Source organism: Chiroxiphia lanceolata, chromosome 4 (genome assembly GCF_009829145.1).
Source record: "Chiroxiphia lanceolata isolate bChiLan1 chromosome 4, bChiLan1.pri, whole genome shotgun sequence".
NCBI lineage: Eukaryota > Metazoa > Chordata > Aves > Passeriformes > Pipridae > Chiroxiphia > Chiroxiphia lanceolata.
Genome location: NC_045640.1, coordinates 46,815,601 through 46,839,622, shown reverse-complemented (window position 1 = coordinate 46,839,622; position 24,022 = coordinate 46,815,601). Strand labels below are relative to the sequence as shown.

Here is a 24,022-nt window from a genome sequence, read left to right as displayed (position 1 = left end):
GGGCTGATATTTCTCTTTTGGAAGTCTTCAGACAAAACACCATGTCTCCTATAAGTCAAACTGCTTCTCTAGCAATTTCTGTGTTTTGTGCTGGAAACACATGCACAATTGTCTTGATGTTTCTTCTGAGCTTTCATTCCTACAATGTCTTTGTTAACACTTCTCCATCTAGTAAGAAATCTATGCAATTATACTCTGCCATAACTGATGACCTTACTTGGCTTTAGATGTGTCATTGAATCTAATTACCCAAGGTCCTGCTGTAGTATCTCTAGGAGACAACTTGTCCCACTCCTGTCTTTGGATGGAATAAATTGTCCCCTGGAGGTGCCTCTTTCACACCATTCACGTGAATCTTGGTGATTGCCTTCAACTATACACCTAAATTTTAGAGGGCTGAGTTCATGAGAAAAGAAACTTTCCTTCTGATTCTGCATTTTACATAAGCTAGCTTGTTTTACAGCTTTCCTGCAAAGGCAGTCCAGTAGGCAGACTCAACACAAATGCCTTTGGCTTATAGAATTCACCCAAAGCAAAAAAATGAAATGTGGGTTTATGGGAAGATTTGCAAAAACCCAGAGGGGAGCTTTTGCCAATTCCTGTTGACTTTAGGGGGTCATCAGGCTGGTGACCATGCTTGAAGCTTTTGCCATTTGTATTTTTTTGGCTTTGCCTTATCTGAAGAGAAAGGAACCATGGATTGACCTCACTTCTTACTGCTCGTACCTGAGATCAAATACCAACCTCTCCCATGAGAAGAGGATACTGCAACACAGGCTTTCTTACATGACTTTTCTCTTGGAAATAGGACTTTTCACGCCTAGCAGAATCCTTGGCCAAAGATGATGCTGACACTTTGCTGTCCGGCCTTTCTCCTTGGACAGTGAGGTGATCTCGTTCAAATCACGTCACCTCTCTGAGATGCTGTCAGCCATAAAAAAATTTTTTTACAAATGGGGAAAATAAAACTTGCCAACTAAACTTGGCTTCGGGAGCTGCCAATGGTGACGGGTAGGCGCTGGCAGCAGCCTCAGCGTATGCAGAGCGTGGTGTGCGTGGCAGCGTGTGCCTGAGAGGTCCATGGAACCAACGTCTGCTTTCTCCCACAGGGATTTGAGGCGCCTGGGAGTGACACTTGTTGGTCACCAGAAGAAGATAATGAACAGCCTTCAAGAAATGAAGGTCCAGTTGGTGAATGGGATGGTGCCATTGTAACTCGGTTCTAAAGTTGCTTCCTCAAGTGGGTCGGTCCTGCACTTTGTACACTAGCCCTGAGATTTATTTTGACTAAAAAAAACTCAAGAAAAGATAAAAAGGGAAATTCAGTGGTTCCTACACCTGAAGGACATTGGCTTCTGATGCAGCGTTTCTAAAGCAGTGTTTGACTAAAGTTTTCCTTTTCTTCCTGTTTGTGTCCTCATTTTCATGAAGTCAATGTAAGATGCATGGAACATGGAAATGAATCTGCTGTACGTGAGGTTAACCAGTCTCTTAAGCTTCGATGGTGATAACAACAAGCCTCCCCACCACACATTGTTGTACATGGGAGGTACATATATATATGTATATATATAGCACCTTTATATACTGAATTACAGCAGCACATGGTAATACTTCCAAGGACTGACTTGAGCAGAAGATTTTTGTAGCCATTCATGGGCTCCCAATAGCTGCAGTTTGCTGAAGTTTAACTTCAAGTCTTACTTGTCTACAGAAGTGTATTGAAGAGCAATATTAGATTATTTCTCAATAGATATTTTGTTTTGTAAATTTAAAGAAAAAAAATGCTGTTACACAGCATTAAGTTATAGAGACTAGCATATAAACATGTTGCTTGCTCCATGGCAAATACAATACAGGGTGTATATTTTTTTTTCTTTCCTCTGTCTTACCAAGTTTTTTTTGTTTGCTCTTCAAGGAGGATAATGTGTGATGAAGATGTATATACTGTACAGTTTGCTATGCATCAGGTACAAGATTGGGGCTCTTTCCTTGGTTTATTCTTTTTTTCCCCTCTTTCACTTTGTTTTGTCTCCCTTTTTTGTTACCCCTATGCTTTGTATTTTTGCTGCTGTTTCGTTTGAGCAACATATAACACCTTCAGAAGTTTTGATTGCATATATGAGGTAGAAGGAGTCTGCTTAAATAAAAGATGTTGCCCCCCTCTTCCTTCCCACCATGGGCTGGGGACATCCAGAAGAAAAGTTCTGGTTCTTGGTGGCCTCCAGCAACAACATGGCATCAATTTTCCTGTGTCCTGGCCAAAGATAGTGTGGGATTGCCTCTGTACCAGCATTTTAGCCCGGTAGCTGTCACCCAGTGCAGCCAGAGCCCAGGAGAGAAAGTATGAGATGGTTTTAGCTGGAAGGAAGGAATTTTGCTGTTCTTCTACTCATGATGGGGGTTAAGTCCTGGATCGCAGTGTCGAAAGGAACCCGTGTTAATCCAGCATGGAGATTTTGTAGTATTTCTTCCACACTGGAGGTGGGATTATTTTTGGAGCTGTGCTGTCCCAGGTTGTCTCTCCATGCATTTTCAGTTTGGCTATGGACCTGGTCATTTTGGGGCAGAGCACAGAGGGGAGGTAAGAGCAGAGCAGCCCAACATGGTCACAGTGATGGCATCCTGAGGGCAAGGAGATCCCATTCGTCTGGGGTTAGCATGGCTCGGATCAGCACTAGGTTGTAGCTGAGGTTCAATGTGTCCATTAATGCCCACGGCTCCTATTTTCAGAGGGACCTGAGGGCAAACTGATCCCTTGGGAATCACATCAAGAAACAGTTTAAGGCTGTCCTTCTCCTTTTATTGTAGATTAGATTAATTTCATTTTCATAAGTTGGGCTTTTATTTTGTGAAGACTTTGGTAAAAATTTTAAAGCAGCTCAACGGATGCGAAGTTTTTGCTGTTTCTGTAGATGTATTGCTTCCTTAGATGTTGGGTTGCATCTTGTGGCATCCTTCCTTGGCAATAACATCAATGTACTGAGTTGCTGTAGCTCCCTTTGTCCCCAGTGCTGCAGAGAAAAGCCCAAGGAGCTCATACAGTGCTGAAAAGAGGCCTGTGTCCTTCGTGTCTTGCAGAAGCAGGAGTTGCAAGACACCTTCAGCTGTTTCAAAGTCTTTTTTCCATTTCCCCCAAGCCTTTGGATAAGATTTGATACAAAGAACGTTTTCTAAAGAAAAGGGAAATGTCTAGGAAAAGAGAGCTGAATGTGGTTTTTTCTTAGCAGCAGGGCTTTGCTTGCTTTCAGCAGGGCTTCTTTAGGCAATATTTGCCTGTTCTGAAATGGTTTCCTCCTCCTCTGCAAGCTACTGCTGAGTTCCTCAGCAATTGGGAGAAATAGGAGGGAGAGGAGCCATGGCAAGGTCTAACGAATCTTGATGGTGTGATTTCTCATCCTGTTGTTTCATTTTAGCAGCCACCAGACCACAAAAGAGGAAGGGGGTATCAAGACATAACAATTGCAGCACGGAAAAGAGATTTGTCATATAATAAATAAGATTATTAGAGCTGTCAGCAGAACAGTCTTGGGATTATTTGTGCCTCCCTGCCTGCAACGCTTGGGAAAATAACCTGTGGGAAGACAGAAACAACTCATTTCATCATGAGGAATCGTTTATTTGCCTGCATCCATTGGCGGCACCAAGATGCTATTAGCAAATATGCAGCACTTTCTGCCCATCATCTCATTCCTTACCTGTTGGCTCTGTGGGAGGAGTTGGGTTTGGTCTTTTTTCCTGGGCTTTTAACAGCAAAATCCCCTTTCAATCATTTATATGACTGGGATGCATACCAGATGCTGAAATAACCTTCAAAATGAGGAACCAGTGGAAAACAAAACTGTTCTTAAGCCAGACTGCATTTGTAAATAGGGCACCTCTTCTCGCTTCCTCCAATAAATAAATAAATAACCTTTTCTATTTATTTCAAGAACTGTTTTTGCTACAGATCTCTATATAATAGACTTTGTCTTGGAGCCAAAAGTAAAACAAAATGGTGTTTTAATGAGTAGTGTCTAAAAGTTACAGCTTCTACATTCATGAGTCAATTCCCGAGACAATGGAGGTTTTCGGTTCCCGTCCAAGAAGTACAAGTACTCCAAATGTTGGGCATGATCATAGGTATTGGGGTGCAGCAGACCAAGATGACAGTAACATTTTGCTGGTTATGCTCTTGGAAAGGGCTGCAGGTGAAATTCCTGCTTATGGTAAGTCCAAGCACTTTGCTTTTCCAGCTTGCTACTGCTGCAGCTGAGCCAACAGATTCTTTTTTTTGCAGTATATTTTGCTGATAGTTGCGAGAAAGGTATTTTAAAAGATCTGGGAGGTAAAATGGCTCTTTTGGATACAGTTTTTCATTTTGGGAGAAGGAAGTGTCCCCAAGAATGGCTTGTGTAGATTGATGCCTTTTCATTGTGCAGCTACCACTTGGAAAAACTACCTGAGCATTAAAAAGGAAGACTGATCTAAAAGGCAAAAAAATCAGTTTAAAATTTTTTATATGTCTGTGGCCAGAAGAACAAAAAATGAAGATAGAAATTTTTCTTCTCTATTCAGTGTTGAATATAATGTAGAAAGTGCCAGTGGTCAAGAAAGTGTGACTCCTTGGACTACTGTGAACTTGAAATTAGTTGTTAAAGCATATGTAAAATACGTCAGTAGCACTCTTAAAATTAACACTTTGTTTCCAATCCTTTATCATAATTCCTTACAGCAGGTAGGGCAGGAGCTGGTGCATCCAGTGCTGCCAGAGCCACAGCATCTGTCTCAGCTCCTTGCCTCAGTGTTTTAACTTATAGGAGACTGTAGCATTGCTGTATTTATTCCTCCCCCCTTCTCCCTCCTTGGATGCTCTCTGTGCATTTTGTTTGTGTACATGTTTGGGTTTTTTTGTAGTGTAAGATACAAAATTTTCTATTTTTTCATAAAAATAAAACCCTTTCACTAACAGCAACATCCAGTTGTGGATCACACGCATTCGTACCCCCTCGGCTTTCCATGAAACATCAGGAAATAAAGGAAAGGAAATAAATTATTTTTTCTCTCCTAAACACAGACTTGGTGCCAATCTTGTGGTCCCTGGGGTAAAGAGGGGCCTTTGGGATGAGGGAGATGTGTAGACCCACACAAACACATCCTACCTTGTTACAGGCTGTTCTCTCTTTCCTCTGGTTTTTTGGGGAAAAATATGCTTTTTTTGTCTGGTTTGTGGGGCAAAGGGCCTGCTGAAACAACCAAGCCCCAGAACAGCCCCTGGCCACACATCCCTCAGAAATACCAATTTTTTGTGATTTTCTTTTTTTTTTATTACTCACAGGGTCTGATTTTCTCTGAATTTTTTTGGGGCAGGACGCCAGCAGACTCATGGCCAACTGGAACACCCCCTACCACATCCCCTGCCACATGGATTTGGGGGCACCCACATGCTGCAAAGTCGCATAGGCCAGCCTTAAAGAGAGGTGAGAAAACCCATAGGTGGGAAAGGCCGAGGGGCAAGGGGGAAAAAGATTGGCCTTGGAAAGGTATAACAGAGGCAGTGGTGGGCAGCTACCATCTTCTTGTCCACTGCTAGAGGATAAAGGGAAGACCTGCAGATGAGGATATACTGTTTCTCCTGACATAATGGGAAACCGTGGCAGATGATGGGTCGTGGTACACTCATAACGTGACCGGGAGCAGCGTGGTAGGCTGGGACAGCAGAGGAATGCTGCCTTATATATTAAAGGGAGCACAAGGTCAATTGGGTTAGCAAACTGAGGTTGTCAGCAACTTGGATAAAATCTCTCTGGATTGACACACCAGTCCCCATTCAGTGTTTTCTTATTCAGCCTGAGGTTGTCTGCTGCTGGACCACAATGGTGACAGATGCTGGAAGGAATCAGAGGGGTTCTGAGGACAGGGGAAAAAACAGTGTTAACTTGCCCCATGTAGGCAGCATCCTTGATAGCGTCATGGAGGCAGACAGCCTGCTAAGGGGAAAATACAAAAATGGGGAAACTTCTTTAAAGAAGCTGAAACAGCTTTGCAGGTGATGGGGAGGCATTTGACAGGTGAGGTTGAGTTCGTGGGGAAAACAGGAAGGTTCGCCACCTCTAGAAGCTTCCATGTAAAAAAATGAAAGGCGGCAAGTGAAATCTTGAGGAACAAGTGTGTTTTACAAGGTGTCCCTGATTTCAGCTGCCATATAAATAGGGATGGTGCCCTCATGAAGACACATCCATGACAGCAGCTGCCTCTGGCTCATGGTCCTCGGCCAGCAGGAGGAAGAAGGGGATTAGGATGCAAATGAACAACACTTGCTATTACTACCAATAAAGATGAGAGCTGGCTGCAAATTCCTTCCACAACAATGCTCCATTTTAAGTGAGCACTAAGGAATTAGGCAATTTCCTTGGGGCTTTGTACTCCAGTTGGTTTGGGACCAGCTCTTACACAAATCTCAACTCAAAGTATGCCTATTATTTTCCACTGCTAGGCTCAGTGTGAGAAGAGGCACTTATAATCTGTGGGCACCAGCTAATAAATTTACCTGCACAGAAAGGTAAGGTGCTTTACCTGCACAAAGGGTCCTTAAGCAGGTACCTGACTTATTTTTTGCGTGGTTCTTCTGCACAGCCTCTGTCTGGTCTCTGCAATAAATGCACAGCTGCCCAACTCCTGAGAATGCTTAACAAGCTGTGAATGAGGTAATGTTATTCTCTGCATCATTCTTGTTTTCAGTAAAGCTGAAATGAACTGAAAAGTGAGATGACCCCAGTGCTGCAACACTGCAGGGCAGCAAAACAACAACTCTTTCTTATTTTTCCTATCCAGTAACCTAAAAATGGGGCTCAGTGGGCTCTGAATCTCCCCCTCCTCTGCCAGCCTGGATGGGGTTCAAGCCTTCTGGCTAGTGCCAGAATCCCCAGAGGATGCTGTGGCCTCAGGGCAGGAGCAGTGGGGAGGCTGCTCCCCATCACCCCATGAAGCTGAGCTGCCATGCAGAAAGCAATGCAAGATTTATGAAGCCATGAGGAGAAAGAGCAAGGGACTCTTCATGTATTTTTCATGGGCTGAACTGCATAAATAGCATGCAATGCATAAGCTGTGACTGGATACTTCCACAAAAAAAAAAAAAAAGGACCAGCAAGCAGAAGAAGAGATGAAAGAATGAGATAGATTTATTCAAGTCAACGAAGCCTGTTGAAAGTCACCCTCAAGTGCATTAAGAAGCAGCCGAAACAGCACAAGCTGATCCTGGGGTGATTCATCTTTGTTGACATGAGGAGGGAGACAGACCTCGAGGACTGGAGAAGGGCACACGTTGTACCTGCTTGGTAAAATGGATGGGTGGGAGGAGAGAAACCACCTTATCTGCAATGCCTGGGATGTGGTGTGGGACTCAGGGAGATGCTAGGACAAACTGTTGTACCAGCAGACAGATTAGTGTGGGAAGTGGATGACGCTGAGGCGCACAGAAACAGCTCAGAATGAGGTAAGACCAGAAAAAGAGGGCTACACTGGGAAACTCAGTGCAGGGATGAGTGCTGCAAAGGCAGCGTTCCCTGTGGCAGTTCTCTCAGCAGGTACACAAGTGCTTCCAAGTGTGCAATTTTAATAATGCATCCACTGCCAGAGCTCAAACCTCGATACATGAAGACAAAGCAATCCCACGCTGAGATCAGGTAGGAAATCGGAGCTGGCATCAGGTAGGAAACGGGAGCCAGAGCAGCACAGCCAGCAAAAGGCTTTGCTCATTTTGCATCCCTGAGAGCAGAGCAGGGTGTGCTTATAGTTATTGCATGGCATGGGGTCTCCAGGGAAAAAAGCCTTGGAGAAACAGGAATTAATTTCTGATGCTCACTGAAGGTACATATTGTCTCTATAATATGACTTCCAGTTGGAGCATTTGGTGCAATTCCTTTGGGGCTCACTGGATATTGGTGGCTGCAGGCCCCTGCAACACAGTGACTTTGATAGCCTGTTAACCTCGGGCTCATTATTTTCCTCCCAGTAAGTCCTGTGAGCCAGCTGTGGAGGAGAACAAGGCGCCCATGCAAGTGATTTTCTTACCCTATCCTTTCCTCACCTCTAGCCGGGGTCAGCTCAGCTATTCATAGCATCAGCTATAATAATATTGAGCAAATTGAGTGTAATAAAAGAAGATGCTTTCTTACACCGACATGATGCTTTGATAATCTATTAGCAGCTCTAACCAGGTTTTTTTGACCGCAAAACTCTCAGAGCTCCTCCATAAATGGCCAGTGGATGCATTTGTGCTGGTGAAGATTACTTATTTCTCTCACAGCTTATTTTTTTAACTACAAAACCAAAAGAAAAATCTGCCAAGCTGGAAAAAAAAAAAAAAGCAGCAAAACTGTGAGATAGGCTGCCTGCCGTTTTCTTGGTTTGCTCCCAATGAAGGCCGTATTTATTACAAGAAAATTGAAATCCTATTGATTTCTCTTCTGAGGCACTGTGTTTCAAGCTTGACATTTAAACATGAAACTCCAGGCTCTAAAGTTTAATCATTTACTCCTGCAGAAATAGAGTGTGTGGAGCCGCCGAGAAAAAGGCCATGCAAGGTAAAAATATTTCGTTGGGGGGAAAAAAAAGAAGATAGGGAAATTACATATTCATTTAAAAACAGAGGATAGGGAACAGCCTCTCACATCCAGTGGGCGAAATGTTGCCAAAGTGGCATCCTGTGGTCCCTTTCCATGAGACACATAGGAGCTCAGGACTTGCTTAGGGCTTGCTAATGTCTTTCAAATGGGATAAGATTCATGGTACCAATATTGTAGGAGGAGGGGTAAGGAGGCATATACATAGGGATGGATATGGATGGATAGATGTGAATTGATGAATATATATAGAGAGAGATGCATGGATATTTATGCACACACATGCAGAAGCGCTGGATAATAAACTCAATTTTAATTAAGACAAGAATTAGGGCATGACTGATAAATGGTGAATGGCAGCAAATAGCCCAGGAGTGACACTGGATTTGGCTGAAAAGGGGTGTTTTAGGCCCAGCAGGGAGGATAGATGGAGATCGCCAAGGTTTGGCACTGGGAAGGATTTGGCCTTCATTAATGTTCCTGTCCTAGCACGAATTAATGACTTGGGGGGAGGGGAGGAATGCAGAAGAGATGGATGTTCTCACTAGTGTTAAAATCCCACCAAGTTCCATCCCACTGGGCAGTCCCCAGCCATCAAAGCAGGAAAGGGAGGATTGAATGGGCTGGATAAAGTGGCTAGGAACATGCATTTGGCAAGTGATCACGAGAAATTAGGAGGAGGGGAGCCATAGGCATGGCTTTCATCCTGGCTTGGTCATGGCTTTTGGGCTTGAAAGTCACTCACAGACCTAAAGGTTGATCCACGGTGCCCAGCTGGGAAAGGAATATGTTTATTTGGCTTGGAAACAATGGCTCTTTGAGGGTGTTTAGTGTTTTGCAGTGGAAAAACAGGCCAGGGTTTGTGAGCAACTGCATGTGCACCAAACCCTACACAGGGACTGGCTCACTCAGCACCTGCTAAAACCTGGTTTGGGTGACTTTAGATCCTGAACATGCCCAGGTGGATCCTTACCTTGGCCCAGCAAGGGGAAAGGGAAGTGTGAGTGGCGCCTTCAAACTTTTGAGACCCAGAATTTGGAGAATAGGGCTGTAGAGCCAAAATCACAAGTCTTTTTGTAGCAGCAACTACACATATTCCAGCAGAAATCAATAAAATAAAATTAATGAATAAAATAATTGTACATCTTCTATGTGAGGAAAGGTTGTTGGCTCTGGCACAGGCAAAGTTAGGATGTCCCTCAGGAGGGCAGTGCTAGGGGTGCAGCATCCCAAATCAGCATGAATAGTTGCTGGGCACAGAAATCAGTGCTGTGAGAATTTCATCCCCCTCCCATCCCTAACTAAGAGCTGTGTTTCATTGCACTGCCCTCCCAGTCTATGCAGCAGCCAGAGAGACACCGAATCCTTGGCCCCCGAGCTTTGCATCCCAGGCAGGGCTCCAGCCAGGAGCAAAGCTCTCACCCATAATCCATCCCTCCCTAGCACCTTGAAATTGTGATTGCTTCATCAGGGAAGGCAATTAGCATTCAAGTGCTGGTGTTAGCATAATCAGAAAGACAAAAGGCTGACAGCAATAGCTGCAAAGCCAGGGCCCTGGTCAGAAATGTAATGGAGAAATAAATTACGGCAAGAGAGCACGTTCAGATCCAGACTTTAGCTGCAGAGGGTATGGGGGCAGAAAAGAGCCCTGTCTCCTGCTGTTTATCATCCACACTCCAGCGATCCTCATGTCCGATAAGCAGCCGATAAGCAGCCCAGCTTCTTCAGCAAAGGAAGCATTCCTGTAATGAGTGGCTGAGATTCCCAGGTACCACCCAGGGATACTGTGAGTCCTCTTGGCACTGCATCCTAGTTCTTTAAAGCCAGACCTTTCCCTTCAAAAAATCAGCTTATTGCAAGGTGCCATTGTGAGTGTTGCCACTGTGGTTTGGGATAGAGAGGATTTAAGGGCCCCAGGGCTTTTCAAGCTGCTGGTTGGGAATGTGCACACCCCAATACTGCTGAAAAGGGGGGAAAAAACCCACAAAACATAAAAACTGATCATTGGAAGCAGATTTGAGTGTAAAAATAAGACTAGAAAAAAACAGCTAATTGTCCTGGTGACCCCTCCATCCCTGTAAATTTGGAAAGCCCAAGTACAGCGGAATTTTGGGAAGGGAAGGACCAGGTTGAGGCCCCTTTACATGCAACCATGGTGCTGCAGCAGAAGACCATGGAACACGGGCAAAAACTGCCAGGAAGCTGAGCAGCAAGCTGAAATGCCTCCAGCAGCCATGGTGTTGTATGGGCATCTTGTCCCCAAAGATGGCAGGACACAGTTTTGACGGTGTAAGCTCTCTTTTCAATATTATTCACCTACTCAAGGAGTGGAGGCATCTTATTGTCTAAAAGAAAGATAAAGAGAAAGGTCATTGTGCTCCAGGTTATTTTTCACACTGCAGAACCATCCCACTGATGAAGTGGTGAGTTTGTAGAGGCTGATAAATCAGGAGTCAAATGAAAAATGCGGTGTTTTTTTTGTTTCCCCAGCCCTGTGATTTGATTTGATCGAAATTTTCATTTGAAGCTGTCCCTTAAGCAAACCATTTTATTTTTCTCAGAAGGTTTTACCATAGGGCACTGCAAATTTCCCAGTTTTGAGATGTGACAGCATGGAGGGAGGTTATAAAAATGCGTAAGAGAATATTTTTTTTAAACTATAAAACTTATGTATAATAAAAATAGAAAAATATAAAATGTCTTAGATATATTACATATATGATAGCCTTTATCAAACCAAAGTTAATGCTCTAAAAATATGATCTTATGCTTCCCCAAACAAGAGAAAGCAAAAGAATCTCTCCAGATGGGTCACACTGAGGACTTGTATTTGTATGTGCAGAAAAGAAACCGAACTTGTGCTAATAAGCAGGTACTCAATACGCCTTGATGAGTGAATGTATTCAGTCTATAGAGAGCAAAGCGTTTGCTGCATCGAGAATGGGAGATGATTCCCCTCCTGCGAATTTGCCTAAGTACAGAATAAACATCTATTTTCTTTCTGCTTTCCCCCTTTTTCTAAAGCCCAGCTGTCTGATAATGCATATAATGATGGTCCCTCCAGAGACCAAGCCTGAATTCCCATTCATATGCAAAAATCATGAGTGAGAAACTTTAGATTTGGCCCAAATAATATTATGCACTTCTCCCAATGAAGGAAGTTCCAGCTTGCAATATTTTTTCTGCTCAGTGCATGCCAGATGTCTTCAAAAAAAGGGGGGGGATGGTTATTCCTCTGTATGGAGCTAGCAACAAGGGAAAGATGCTTCTGGCACATCCCTAATGCAATGCCTCCACACAGGAGCATGGAACAAGGGAAAGCTGGGGGCGGAATCATCTTGCTCGTATGGCCGCACTGAACACCAAACCTCTCGTGAGTGTGTCGAGTTGACCTTGTGGAAGGCAACGGCCATGTCACAAAGGGATGCATTTAGGGAGCCCTTCAGATATTCTTAAAGATATTTGCCTTTTCCTTGTGGCCATAGCCCAAGCAGTGCGTGCAAAGGAAATGAGCTGATGCCATGTGCTGCAGCCTTAGAGAATATAATCTGGCCATCATGGAATATTAAGGTCTCTTTAAAAAGTGCAGCAGCAGCTCCCCTCCCCTGGCATCACAGGGCAAGCAGTGCCCTGCATGTGCTGGCCAGGTGATAGCTGATCTTCCTCTGACATGTTAAAGACAGCAGGAGAGATGGCAGAAAACAAGGTCTGAATATGATGGCAAAGGGGCTGAGTCAACTGGGACAATCAGGTGTTTTTGCAAAGCCAGCTCCCGAGTACTCTTTTTCAGGTGGACTGCTCAGTGCTCGCACACCAGTCAGCACTAGGTCTCTGAAGCCCTGCCTCAAGCTGCTCTCCAAGAGCCTGTGAAATGTTCACACAATGGAGAGCAGAGGCTTAGGAAGCTCCTTTTAGGCTTCACCAAACCATTTTGCTTTTAATGGAGGCATCTGGCATGGTAAGAGGGACCTCTGAGCAGAAAGATGAGGCTGATGCTTCGCAGTGAAGTTTTGCTGGAGTCAAAGAATTAGAGCAGGTGCTGGGGCTCATCCCTGGGTGGTGGGGATGGGGAATTATCTCATTTTGGGGGAAAATAGCTATAAACAGCTGCATTGTTACTAGAAAAAAAACCCTCAAGTTATTTCTCTTTTGGGAAGCTCAGGTATCACTGCAGGGTTATTCTAGGGGGCTGTGTGGGTCACGTGTCACAGGCATGTAATTTTTCAGGCTGGATATTTGGCTTGGGACCATGTGCTTTGGAGAGAGGAAGGGATTTAGGAGGAAGGCAGTCAAATTCATGCGTTTTTCTCTTTTCCAAAGAAAAAGAAATGGTCAGGAGAGTATTTCTTAACCACTGCCTCAAGATGAATCTGGGCTTCGCAGTGGTGAGGCAGTGGCCGTCTCTTAAGAGAGTGGAGGATTTGGCCTGTCAGGGGTTTTTGCTGAGCCTCACAGCTGGTGCAGGTGCATTTCCAGCCATAAGAAGTAGTAACAGTCCCAGTGGAAACATTCAGATGCTGTAAAAACAGACAGAAATCTATTATCCATGTGAATGCAATGTCAATATTTACAGAGAGAGGTCAAAGAACAGAGCTCTGCTCAGGAAATGTCAGCTCTGGAGAAGAAGGAGGCACTAGCAGCATTTGCATTTGGGCTGGAGCAATCCCTGCAAGGCTGAGTTATACTTAGGAGGTTTTGTGACTTCAAGCCCTATTCAACACATCTTCTTGTACCATTGTATTGTCTATTGCAGCAGTTCTGGGCACATCTGCATGGCCTGGGAGCAATGCCGGATGCTTCCTCCTCCTTGGGGGATACTAACACGGATGTGGGTGGTCATTCAGCCATGGTGGCTGCAGACAGCTTTCCTTATCTGCCATTAGTAGGGGCTTTTACAGAGAGGCAAAGATAAGAGGAACAGAAAAATGGTATGAAGCAAAGCCTTAAGGTAGAGCTAGGTCGGTACCCGCTGCTGAAAACCCATCAGCAGGAAGCCAACACTAGAACATTCCTTGTGTAGAGGCTTCATGGCAGCAGAGGGGCAGGAGCCAGAAACCCAAGAGTTTCTTGGAAGACTGCCTTTTGCCTTTGCACAGTGTCACAAAACACAAGCCCCATGTAGCCAGGCAGGAGCCATGTTTTACTCAGACCAGTTGAGGAGGTCTAAGCTATAAAAACATTGCTTAATTTGCCTGCCAGGTATCAAGGCAAGAAATTACCAAATTCTCATTTTTTCCTTTAGTGTGGAGGCAGCATTATGGATTTAGATAAAGAATCTCAGAATATTTTTCTGCAAGCTTTTTGCTTGGGGTGAAAAGTATTCAAAATGTGTTTAATCTCCATTGCTCAGTGTATTTAGCAATTATTATTGGTAGTACAGGAGTTTCCAGGCCCTCTTGAATGAAGACCAAAGAGGATTTGTGCGAGCATGGATGGTTCCTGCCTGGGAGAAGCAGGGAGCAGAAGCATAGGCAAGAGCACAGCCTCAAAAACAGCTTTTTGCCAGCATACCCAGTTGCTGCCCACGTATGTTGCCCATGGGAATGACAGAATCCCCAAGTGATGCTTCCAGGTGAAAGAGAGCAGAGGAACATCACTGTCCCACACAGCAGGTGTGTGGCTGCTGGGAGGATTGGGTATTTCCCCATAAAAGCATTTTTTCACAGGGAAGGAGGCTTGAGACATCCCAGAAAACATGGAAAACTCCCATGCATTTGCCAAGTGGAAGAAATGCCTCCTGCAAAAAGGTTGAATTCCTTCCTCCATCCTTGGACTGACTTCTTACCTGTAACTCTATTTATGTTCAATTAAAACATCAGGGACTGGTGGCCTATGAGGATGTGGGATGTGCCAAGCTGAGATCTTTCACTGGTTTTAATATGTACGTGGCCAAACAGATGGGTAACCACTCAGTGAGACAGAGAAAGCGATGTAAATGAGCAACAGAAACCCCTTTCTGCTTGCCTGTGCACTGGTTGCTTTGCCCACACTGGACTGGGCCCAAAGGCAGGAGATTTAGGGAGCTGAAGAGGTTGAAAGTGGGAAATCCCCTGCCACAGAACTGAGTTCAGAGGATGGGGCAGCCCTGTGAGGTGCAGAGCATCCCATGTCTCTCTCACATATGCCTGGAGCGGCAAAGGAGATCTCTGTGTTGTGGAGAAAGTAATTTTGGACTTTCCATCTCCCTTCTGATTAAACATTATTGTATTTGGGCAGGATATTTCTAAGCTGTTTCTCTGCTGGCCATTTCTCTCGTAACAGTTTAATTAACGGAACAAAATTTTTGGCAGGTTTATGCCACTTGATATTTAAAGTGAGGTGATACGAATTTATTCTGCATGGGATCTCATAATTTGCTCTGTCTGCAGTGTCAGACAGTTGTAATTGAGTTAATATTAACACTGATTAGGAAAAATAACACTATGTTCCTACCACCTGAGCACCAGGAAGAATATCACCTTGGGCACGCATGTGTGTGTGCCACTGGGGTTTCCTGCGACCAACACAATATCCAGCGTCATCCCTGTGAAAATTAAGCTCCACCAGCAGTGCTCCTGGTTCCTAGACAGTCTGCAGGCGCCTGGTCTGTCTCCCAGCTTGCCCCACCCCCCCGGCAAAAGCAAAGTTTCTTTAGGTACCGTAATTCCCGCTCCCATCCGGAGATTCCCTGCCCCGCCCCGCGGTGTGCTCCTGCCGCCGGCCGTGCCGCAGTGCCCGTTTGTAGCGCCAGGGGGCGATGGTTCCGCCGTGCCTGGGTCGGTGCCGAAACTTCCAGGAAAGTCCCCGGGACCCCTCGAGGGGTCTCCTCCCGGGGCTAGACCCCCGGCTCCCGGCGGGGCGCTCCTGCCAGGACCCGCGGGTGGCCTGCGGCAGCCGCCGCTCTGGCTCCGCCCGCCGGGATTCTCGGGACTGCTGATCGTCGGTCAGTGCTGTCACTGCTGCCACTGCGTGGGTTGGCTGGGTGGGTTTTCAGCCACTTCCTGGCTCTCTCCCACTTTGTTGGGGAGGAATGGGAGGGTTCTGGTGTCTCATCCCTCCCCTGCTGGTTGTGGGTGCACAGCACCGGGGAGCTGCGGCCAGAAGCGCTGTGAAGTGGGAGGAGGAGCTGCCCGTGCTTGGGAAGCAGCAGGGTTTGGAGGGGCTGCGGCTCCGCGGGCTCTTTCGACAGTACTGTGCCACAGGGAGCTCTGATTGTCCCACATCTCTCCCTGTGCAGGGACAGACAGACAGACGGAAGAGCCACTCGTGCCTGAAAGACCTCCCGTGGGGTGTGGAGCCCTGCGCTGTGCGTGGCTGGGGACTGCGCTGCCTGCCCTCAGCCAGAGACACCGCAGGGACTGCAGCTCCAGCTCGGGTGCAGCTTCGGGTCGGTGGTTTCAGCCCACATTTGTTTCAGGTCCAGCTCATGGACAGCTCCAGTTCGTGGATAACTCCAGCTCATGGACAGCTCCAGTTCGTGGATGGCTCCAACTCATTTCGGCTTCGGTTCAATTTTGCCTTCAGCTCATTCAGTGGGCTCCCATGTTTCTTCTCTGGTTTGTTTCAGGTCCAGCTCATAGACTGCTGCAGTTAATTTTGGCTCAGTTTGTCCACAGCTCCTCTTCAGCTCTCGTTCATTTCAGCACCAGGTCGAGTTCAATTCTGTGTGTTCAAATGATCTTGGCTTTTGACAAGGTCATAAATCACTGTCAAAATTTGTATATGAATATGAACTCTCATAATTGTGTATGGACTAATGAGTTAATTACTATTCCAGCTGTTATACACACCTTGAAAAAACAGCTGAGATGCAAAGATGGTGTGAAAAAAGCTTTTTACCCCCAGACACTCTCTCAGACATTGAATTCAGCCTGGTACACACCTGCCTCCCAAACTCTGGGAACCAACACACCCAGAACCCCACCTCCTGAGGGGTCCACACACCCTGCCCAGCCCCCAATGCCCTCCCACTTCCCTACACCAGTGACCAACCCAGCCCCTGGGTCTGACCCCAGAAACAGCCGACTCGGCCTCTGCTCCCACCCCCCACCCCAGCCTCAGGGGCCCATTTCCCAGCCCCAAACATGCAGAACTTGGGCTCCATTTTCCAGCCTGGGAAACGCCCAACTCATTCTGTGCTGCTGAGCCCCAGAATGGGCCCCTGGAGCTGGGTCTTGGGCTCCACAAACATCCAGCTGAGACCCCAGGGCTGAGCCTCAACCTGTCCAGCCCCACGTGTGGTGTCAAAGAGCGGTCCGGGAGCCCCAGGTAGCGCCTGGGGTCCACTGGCTGCTGGAGCTCAAATCTGCCCAGGCCCACTCCGTGCAGATGCCCTGGGACCCCATGCCACCTCCTCTTCATCAGCCCCTGGCATGGCCCCCAGAACATCTAGAGACTCATGGGACCCCTGGAGACCCTGCCTATCAGTCACCAGTAGCGTGACAGACCATCATGGCTGGTCCCCACTGCAAGGAGTGTGGCACTTGTGCTTGCAACAGGCGACAGTGGCCACCTTGCAAGGCCAGGGATGTGGCCAAAGCTGTGTCACAGCGTTATGATCCGGTTATTAAAATCATATAGAAATGCCTCTACCCAAATTAAGGTACAAACAAGCCCAGATGCCAAAGTCAATAGTATGGGTTTTATTTAATGATAAATATGAGATAGAGAAAGAGAGAGGGAAAAAAATTGGAAAAAGAAAGGGGGAGAAGAAAGAAAGTGACAGAGATTAAAACAGAAAATATATTACCACTCCGTGTAACCCAGCAGCATCCCATCGGTCTGGTTCTTCTGGTCTTCTTGGTGGTGAGGGTCCCACAAAACACAGAGTCCAGTGGATTAATATACGTGGATTAATACCCCTGGGGATGGGGGGGAAGCTTTGCAGTCTCGTGTGACAGGCTCTGGATTTGTTACTTTGCGTGGATCACGAGCAGTCCTCTGGTGGTAGAGGGCCTCAGGAATGAGTTGAGGGGGCACTTCGGGGGGTCTTTGATGGTTTATAACCCTTCTCAGCTGCCTCTCACATGAATGTCCCATGTGTATGTTGTGTTCCTGGAGTGTGGGGGTGGTTTATTCCTTTGGTTTGGCGTGGAGAGATTTCACCATCACACACCCAAAACCCTTCTCTTCCACCACCCCCTGAGCCCAGCTAGGGCTGATTCTTAACACAGATACATTCTTCTTTCCTGAACCTTGTTTACTTCTCCTCAGACTTGAAGTGATTAGACAATATTCTTGTCTCAAGTCCCCAGTCACAGTCCAAATTCCAGTCAGGCTTTCGTGGTTGCAGACAGGCAGTTGCTTCCTTGTAGTTTAATAAAAAGTCTTTCTATGATTTTGACAACGTTTAAACATTACCAACATTTCAGTCCATCACACACAGCAAGAAGTGCGCAAAACATTGGCAAGTTAAAACCCATGGGTTGAGATAAGAACAGTTTAAGAATTGAAATAAAGTAAAATATATAAATAATAACAATAACAGAGGAATAAGGGCCAAGAAACACAAGTGATACACAATACAGTTGCTCACCAGCCTGTGACCAATGCCCAGTCAGTCCCTGAGTGGCAATCGGCACCTCCCAGCCAACTGTCCCCAGCTTATATACTGAGCATGATGTTCCATGGTATGGACTATCCCTTTGGCCAGTTCAGGTCAGCTGTCCTGGCTGTGCTCCCTCCTGGCTTCTTGTGTACCCTCTCACTGGCAGAGCATGGGAAACTGAAAAGTGCTTGATTTAGGGTAAGCACTACTGAGCAACAACTAAATCCACATTACTCTCATACTGAATCGAAAACACAACACTGCACCAGCTACTAGAAAGAAGATCAACTCTGTCCCAGCTGAAACCAGGACAGATGTGTCTCAGAAGACGGAATGAAAGCTGCAGATACAAGAACTCCCTTTAATGCATAACTAGTTTTGTTAAGAATTAAGATATAAATAAGATGCACTATTCTGCACAATACTGAATAATTATTTCCCAGAAACAGGCAGAGGAATTGACTTGGCTAAACCTGATGGCTGACTTCCTGCTTGGGAATGAAGATGAACGTTCCTTTTGCCACCATCTTGGATTTGGATTGAGGATCTCCCTTTTTCTAGTTCTATCTCTCCCCTGTGAGAGACCTTCAGAGCCGGAGGGATTTTGTCTTTACAGGCTTTCTCTGGCTTTGGGAAGGCCAAATAGAATAGAATCATAGGATCAAAGAATGATTTGGATTGGAAGTGAACTTAAAGATCACCAACCTTCCCGTCATGGGCAGGGATACCTTCCACTAGGCCAGGTTGTCCAAAGCTCCATCCTGTCTGGCCTTGAACGCTACAAAAGGATGGGGTGTTCAGCCTTAGGTCAGCATGTGAGTCTTATAAAACCAGAGATAATTTCTCTGTAATCTTCTTCTCTGGGTAAACAAAATACATTTCCCTAGGTTCTTCATAGATCATGACTGTCTCTCACACAGCAGTGCAAGTCAGAAAGGTCAACCACCTTTAAATAAGCCCTAATTGATATTATTTCCCAGAGTGAGGGTTATCAAAGGTAAAGGTATAGTTCCCAAAGCAATCGGTGACCTGATTCAAAACATCATTAATCTGTTTCGCTCTGAAAAATAACACTGGCATTTCAAAAATCCCACTGTTGCTGCTATTCTAGAGGTTGGCCATATTGGCTTCCTTTGCCAAGAACTCCGGTCACTTCCCACAACCACTCCTCAGATGCTGTTGATGTTCAGCATTTGGCTTGTTCCACCACTCATTGTTTCTGGTCCACTGTGTGCTCGGAGCATCCTGCCGTGGCAGGGAGTACAACTCCTCTTCATCTCACTTTACTTCAGGTCGCTGAAACTTTATCCAGTTCCTTTTCTCATTCCTCCACCTGTTCTCAAATGATTGGCAATTTCTCATTCCAAGTTTGGCTTTGAGCAGCTCCTGCTCTGCTCCAGCATATGCCAGAAATGCTTAGACTCAGGTACAGGTTATGGGCAATGACTCACTTGACCACAGGCTGCACAAAGAACACTGTTATGCACAAGTCCTTTCTCTGGCACTCAGTTCCTCTGTTGCCTCATCCTCTCAGTTGTCCTGGTGAGGTGCAGGACAGCTGCTTGGGGTGCATGCCTGAGTCATCCTGCTGTCTGAGCAGCCCCAGCCACTGTGCTGCCTGAGCATAAAAGCTGCAGTGAGCCTCCTGCCTCAGCTCTGCATGAGTCTCCTCTAGACCTTGCATAGTCAAGAACTGACTTTCTAGCTGCTAACAGACATTCCCTCAGTTCAGTCCCCCAAGGGATTGTTAGCCTATATGTTACTACACAGCCACTCTTGAGTAGTTCTATTTACCAAAGATCAGTAGTCTAAAACACTTTAGTAGTAAAGGAAAACAGCGAGTAAAATAATATTTCCAGATAGGAGAAAGCTGATTAAAATATTTTCTAACTTCTCACAACAAGTTTGTGTATAGCTGACATTTCTTCTATGATACAACACAGATTCTGTTCAGACTGAAATTGTGGGGATGGGAAGAGTAAGCACTATGTGTTTCTGAGCCTGTATCTCACCTGCTCTGTTAATGCCCCTAGGGAACCTTCTTGAGCAGTGTCTGGAGACAAGCAAATCCTGCTGGTGAGTCTGCCTCTGCCCTCAGGGTCTGTGCCAGCTTGGGAGGGGCAGGATTGCCCCAGGGTTTGTAAATGGCTCGAAAAACCCAGGTTGCTGTAGAAAACCAGTTTTCTTACTTAATCCATGCGATTTGAGCTAAAAGGGAGGTGTTCTGAACATGGTTGGATGCTGTTCAGGCAGTTCCCAAATTTGCTGCTGACCTAGGCATCACTTCCCCTGGCTCAAGGCAACAGTTGGAGCAAGGTAGGGCCAGCAACACACACTGTCCCCATCTGAGCCCCTGGAAAGGCAATAGCATTGACTCTGGGTTCCCTGGCAAGAAATACCTTAACATGAAAAGGTCTGCCACAGCCTCCCTAACTATGGCACAAGCAGGAAAAAAAAACATACTAATCACAGCACCAAGCCTGCCAGAGTCCACGAAGTGTTTGGATGATACTCTCAGGCACATGGTGTGTCTCCTGTGGGTCCCTTCCAACTCAGCAGATTCTGTGATTCTGAGAGTGTTGGTTTTGCTGTACAGATTGCTTTATTCTGAGTCACTCCAGTAAAATAAATGGAGGAGATGAGAGAAAGAGAGCAGCTTCTCGATGTACAGACATGGCTGGAACTTGCTCTTTGGGTTTACTGTAGAAATGAACTCTGAAAAAGAAAGATGAAGTTGAGCAAAGGGGGAATAGTAGCAGGGAAGAGGATCTTTATTAAGTTATTTTGTTCTCACTTGGATAGCCTTGCTAATATTAATGAAAGACAATTGTAACTTGGCAGTTACTTTGTATGACTAAGAGTAGTGTTTTATACAATACAATCTGAAACATTAAAGCAAGTCATTAGCAAACAGTTTATCCAAGACTAAGGAAAAAAAAAGAAAAAGAGAAATTAAATGGGAACATGAAATATGTCCTCTACCAAGTCCTGAAACAGGTCTTTCAGGCCACAGTGCAGATATTTCACATATGTCAAGAGCAGGCTGACATTTCCTTAAGTCAAAAGAAAAAATAAATGGCTATCATGGGAATCGAGCTGCAACACTCGCCTCTTCATCACTCTGATGTACAGCAGGAGGCTGAGGCTTATTTATGGGAAGCTTGAAGTGAAATTGCTAACTTGTGTGTACCTTATTGACACTTTGCTTCTCCCACAGGAGTGACAACACCAAATTTCCCCACACCCACTGCTATGTGCATTACTGAACTGAAAGTTAAGAGGCCTAAACCAGACCTCCTCCTATAGCCTAGTATTAAGCTGATAAATAATATTAATAGCAATCCTCAGAAAAAAAATCTTTGTAGGAGGTCCTCTGCCTGTTTTTATCAGACCTAGATTAATACACAGATCCAACAATTCATCATTGATGGTGAGCATCTTGACATAGAGAATGACATTTTTGCTGTGTTTCAGCAGACCTCATTTATGCAGTTATGCGGAGAACATATTCACTAATCTTGGGCTATTAGTACCAAATTAATGTCCAGACCTGCAACCCCAGCTGAAATAGGATAGAAATAAAATCAGTTACAGCTGAATTTAGACGTACTCGTTTCTCCCAACCTAGAAGGTGTTTTAGCAGGGATGGTGGTTTATGCTGCAGTGCTTGCCCCAGCTTCCCTCTGGGAAGTGTAAGGGATGTTCAAAGTCCTGCTACTCAGTCACAAACAGGACAGTATTTGATATACCCACAGATGCTAGACTGAAGGTGAGGATTCATAAAGTATACCATTTAAGGAATCTGTTAATGTGGGGCAAAATGCACTCCTTGTGCTGGTGTTTTGGCTGACAACAGACGAACAATGTGGATTTCTTTATACTACCCTCCAAATCAGTAATGCTCCTGGTTTTTTTCATTTAGTTGTCCTACCAACAACTTGAACTTTTACAACATGTTTAATTTCTCTTCTTTATTTTAACAGTAGAGACAGATCTGAACTCATGTTTTTCCCATGGCCTTGTTGAATTGATCTGCTTGTGCCAGCAGAGCATTTCTCACATCTGCAGAACTTGCTAACCAGCCATAGTGTGCCTTAAGGTGTACCTCTCTCTGTACTTTGCTCTTCCTGGGCTTTGCTTCCAGCAAAAAGGCTTTAAATAGCTCAGAGTTGTACTACACATTAAAAGAGGAATAAATATTCTCCATCTCTGACAGGAGAGGCAGTAGCCATCGTATGAAGGAGGAGACTCTCCCAGACCTGCTGTGGAAAGATGCTCACTTGGTTGTCATGAAGTGGCACTTTCCTGCAGTGTCCACCATGCCTTCTCTCTCTGATGTACACCAATATGCATAATTGTTTAGAGAGCAGGGAGGTGAACCTGCATTTTTTTCAGTGCTTTTTGATTTTCCGGTGCTTCAGGATTTGTCTCTGGGGCTGACATATGAGGCTGCCTCCAATGAGAAGCTGCTACTGACCAGAATCAATAGGAACACAGCCTGGTTCCCAGGGAATCCATTTGCCAGTAAAGTGCACCAGAAAAGTGAGGTGACTTTCAACAGGCCAAGCCAAACATTCTGTAGCACAAGGCACTGATTTATCTGTAGAGGAGGCATCACCAAAGCCAAGCGGCCGCTGATTTCTAGAGAGATGCTGGTTATAACCTAGTGGCTTCCTTACCTGAAAATCACCTGAGGCAGCTGCAGAGCCATCCTAGGGATGCAAGAGCACTTGCCCACCAAGAGGAGATGCATTGGTTTTCTTCTCTTCTACATCTTCTAAAAAACTTCCAAGATCTATGTGAAAATATCAGGTGTTACCTTGAATTACTGTGAGCACAAAGGTGCTCCATCCATGTAAGTCCAAACCAAAGTGTACATTTTAAAGTCACAGAATCACAGAATATGCTGAGTTGGAAGGGACATACAAGGATCATCGAGTCCAGCTCCTGGCCCTGCAGAGGACCATTCCCAAGAGTCACACCATGTGCCCGAAAATGTCGTCCAAATGCCTCTTTAACTCTTTCAGGCTTGGTGCTGTGACCACTTCTCTGGGGAGCCTGTTCCAGCACCCAACCACCCTCTGGGTGAAGAACCTTTTCCTAATATCCAACTTAACTTCCCCTGACACAACTTCAGGCCATTTTCTCCGGTCCTGTCACTGGTCACCACAGAGAAGAGAGTCTGTCCCTCTTCTTCCTCTCACAAGGAAGTTGTAACTGCAATGAGGTCTCCCCTCAGTCTCCTCTTCTCCAGGCTGAACAGTCCAAGTGACCTCAGCCACTCCTCATACAGCTTTCCCACCAAGGCCCTTCACCATCCTCATTGTCCTCCTTTGGACACTCTCTAAGAGCTTAATATCTTCCTTATACTGTGGCACCCAAAGCTGCACACAATATTGAAAGCAAGGCCACATCAGTGCAGAGCAGAGCAGGACAATCACCTCCCTTGAGCGGCTGTCCTCTTAATATGCCTCTTCCTGAGGAAGAAAAAAGTGTAAACCAAAAAAGAAGTGCAATTCTTCCATTCTTAAGGTAGCATACCAAATGTAACCTGGGTTGCACAACGCCTGTACATGTAATTAGTATTGCAAATTAGTTTAATTCTAGGAGCAGAAGGATTGCAGTATTCTCTAGCTTTATATTTCAGCTTGCTTCTGATCATTCCTAAGCAAAAGTGGTGTGGCTATTTCTGTAGATACTACACAAAGTGACATGATTAAAAGGAAAAATATATATAATAAGATAGGTACTTAATTGTAGAGTATACCTTAATGAAATAATTATTATTCATAAATTTAATCAACCTGTGAAGTAAATTGCCTCCAAGGCACCCAATTAAAATAATGGCAATGAAAAAGACTCCCTGGTGCATATGCCCAGCACCTCTGACAAT

The 24,022-nt window shown here is 45.4% G+C and overlaps 1 protein-coding gene across 7 annotated transcripts in view; it reads left to right on the top strand.

Moving 5' to 3' along the window:
• Nucleotides 1–3,925, top strand: part of EPHA5 (EPH receptor A5) — a 202,123-nt gene extending 198,198 nt beyond the window's left edge. For all 7 annotated transcript variants that reach the window (XM_032685835.1, XM_032685834.1, XM_032685832.1 and 4 more), the window contains one exon: nt 1,110–3,925. In XM_032685835.1, coding sequence (XP_032541726.1) covers nt 1,110–1,215 — 106 coding nt within the window. In that variant the 3' untranslated portion in view covers nt 1,216–3,925. The remainder of the gene's footprint in view (nt 1–1,109) is intronic.
• Nucleotides 3,926–24,022: the final 20,097 nt, after the last annotated feature.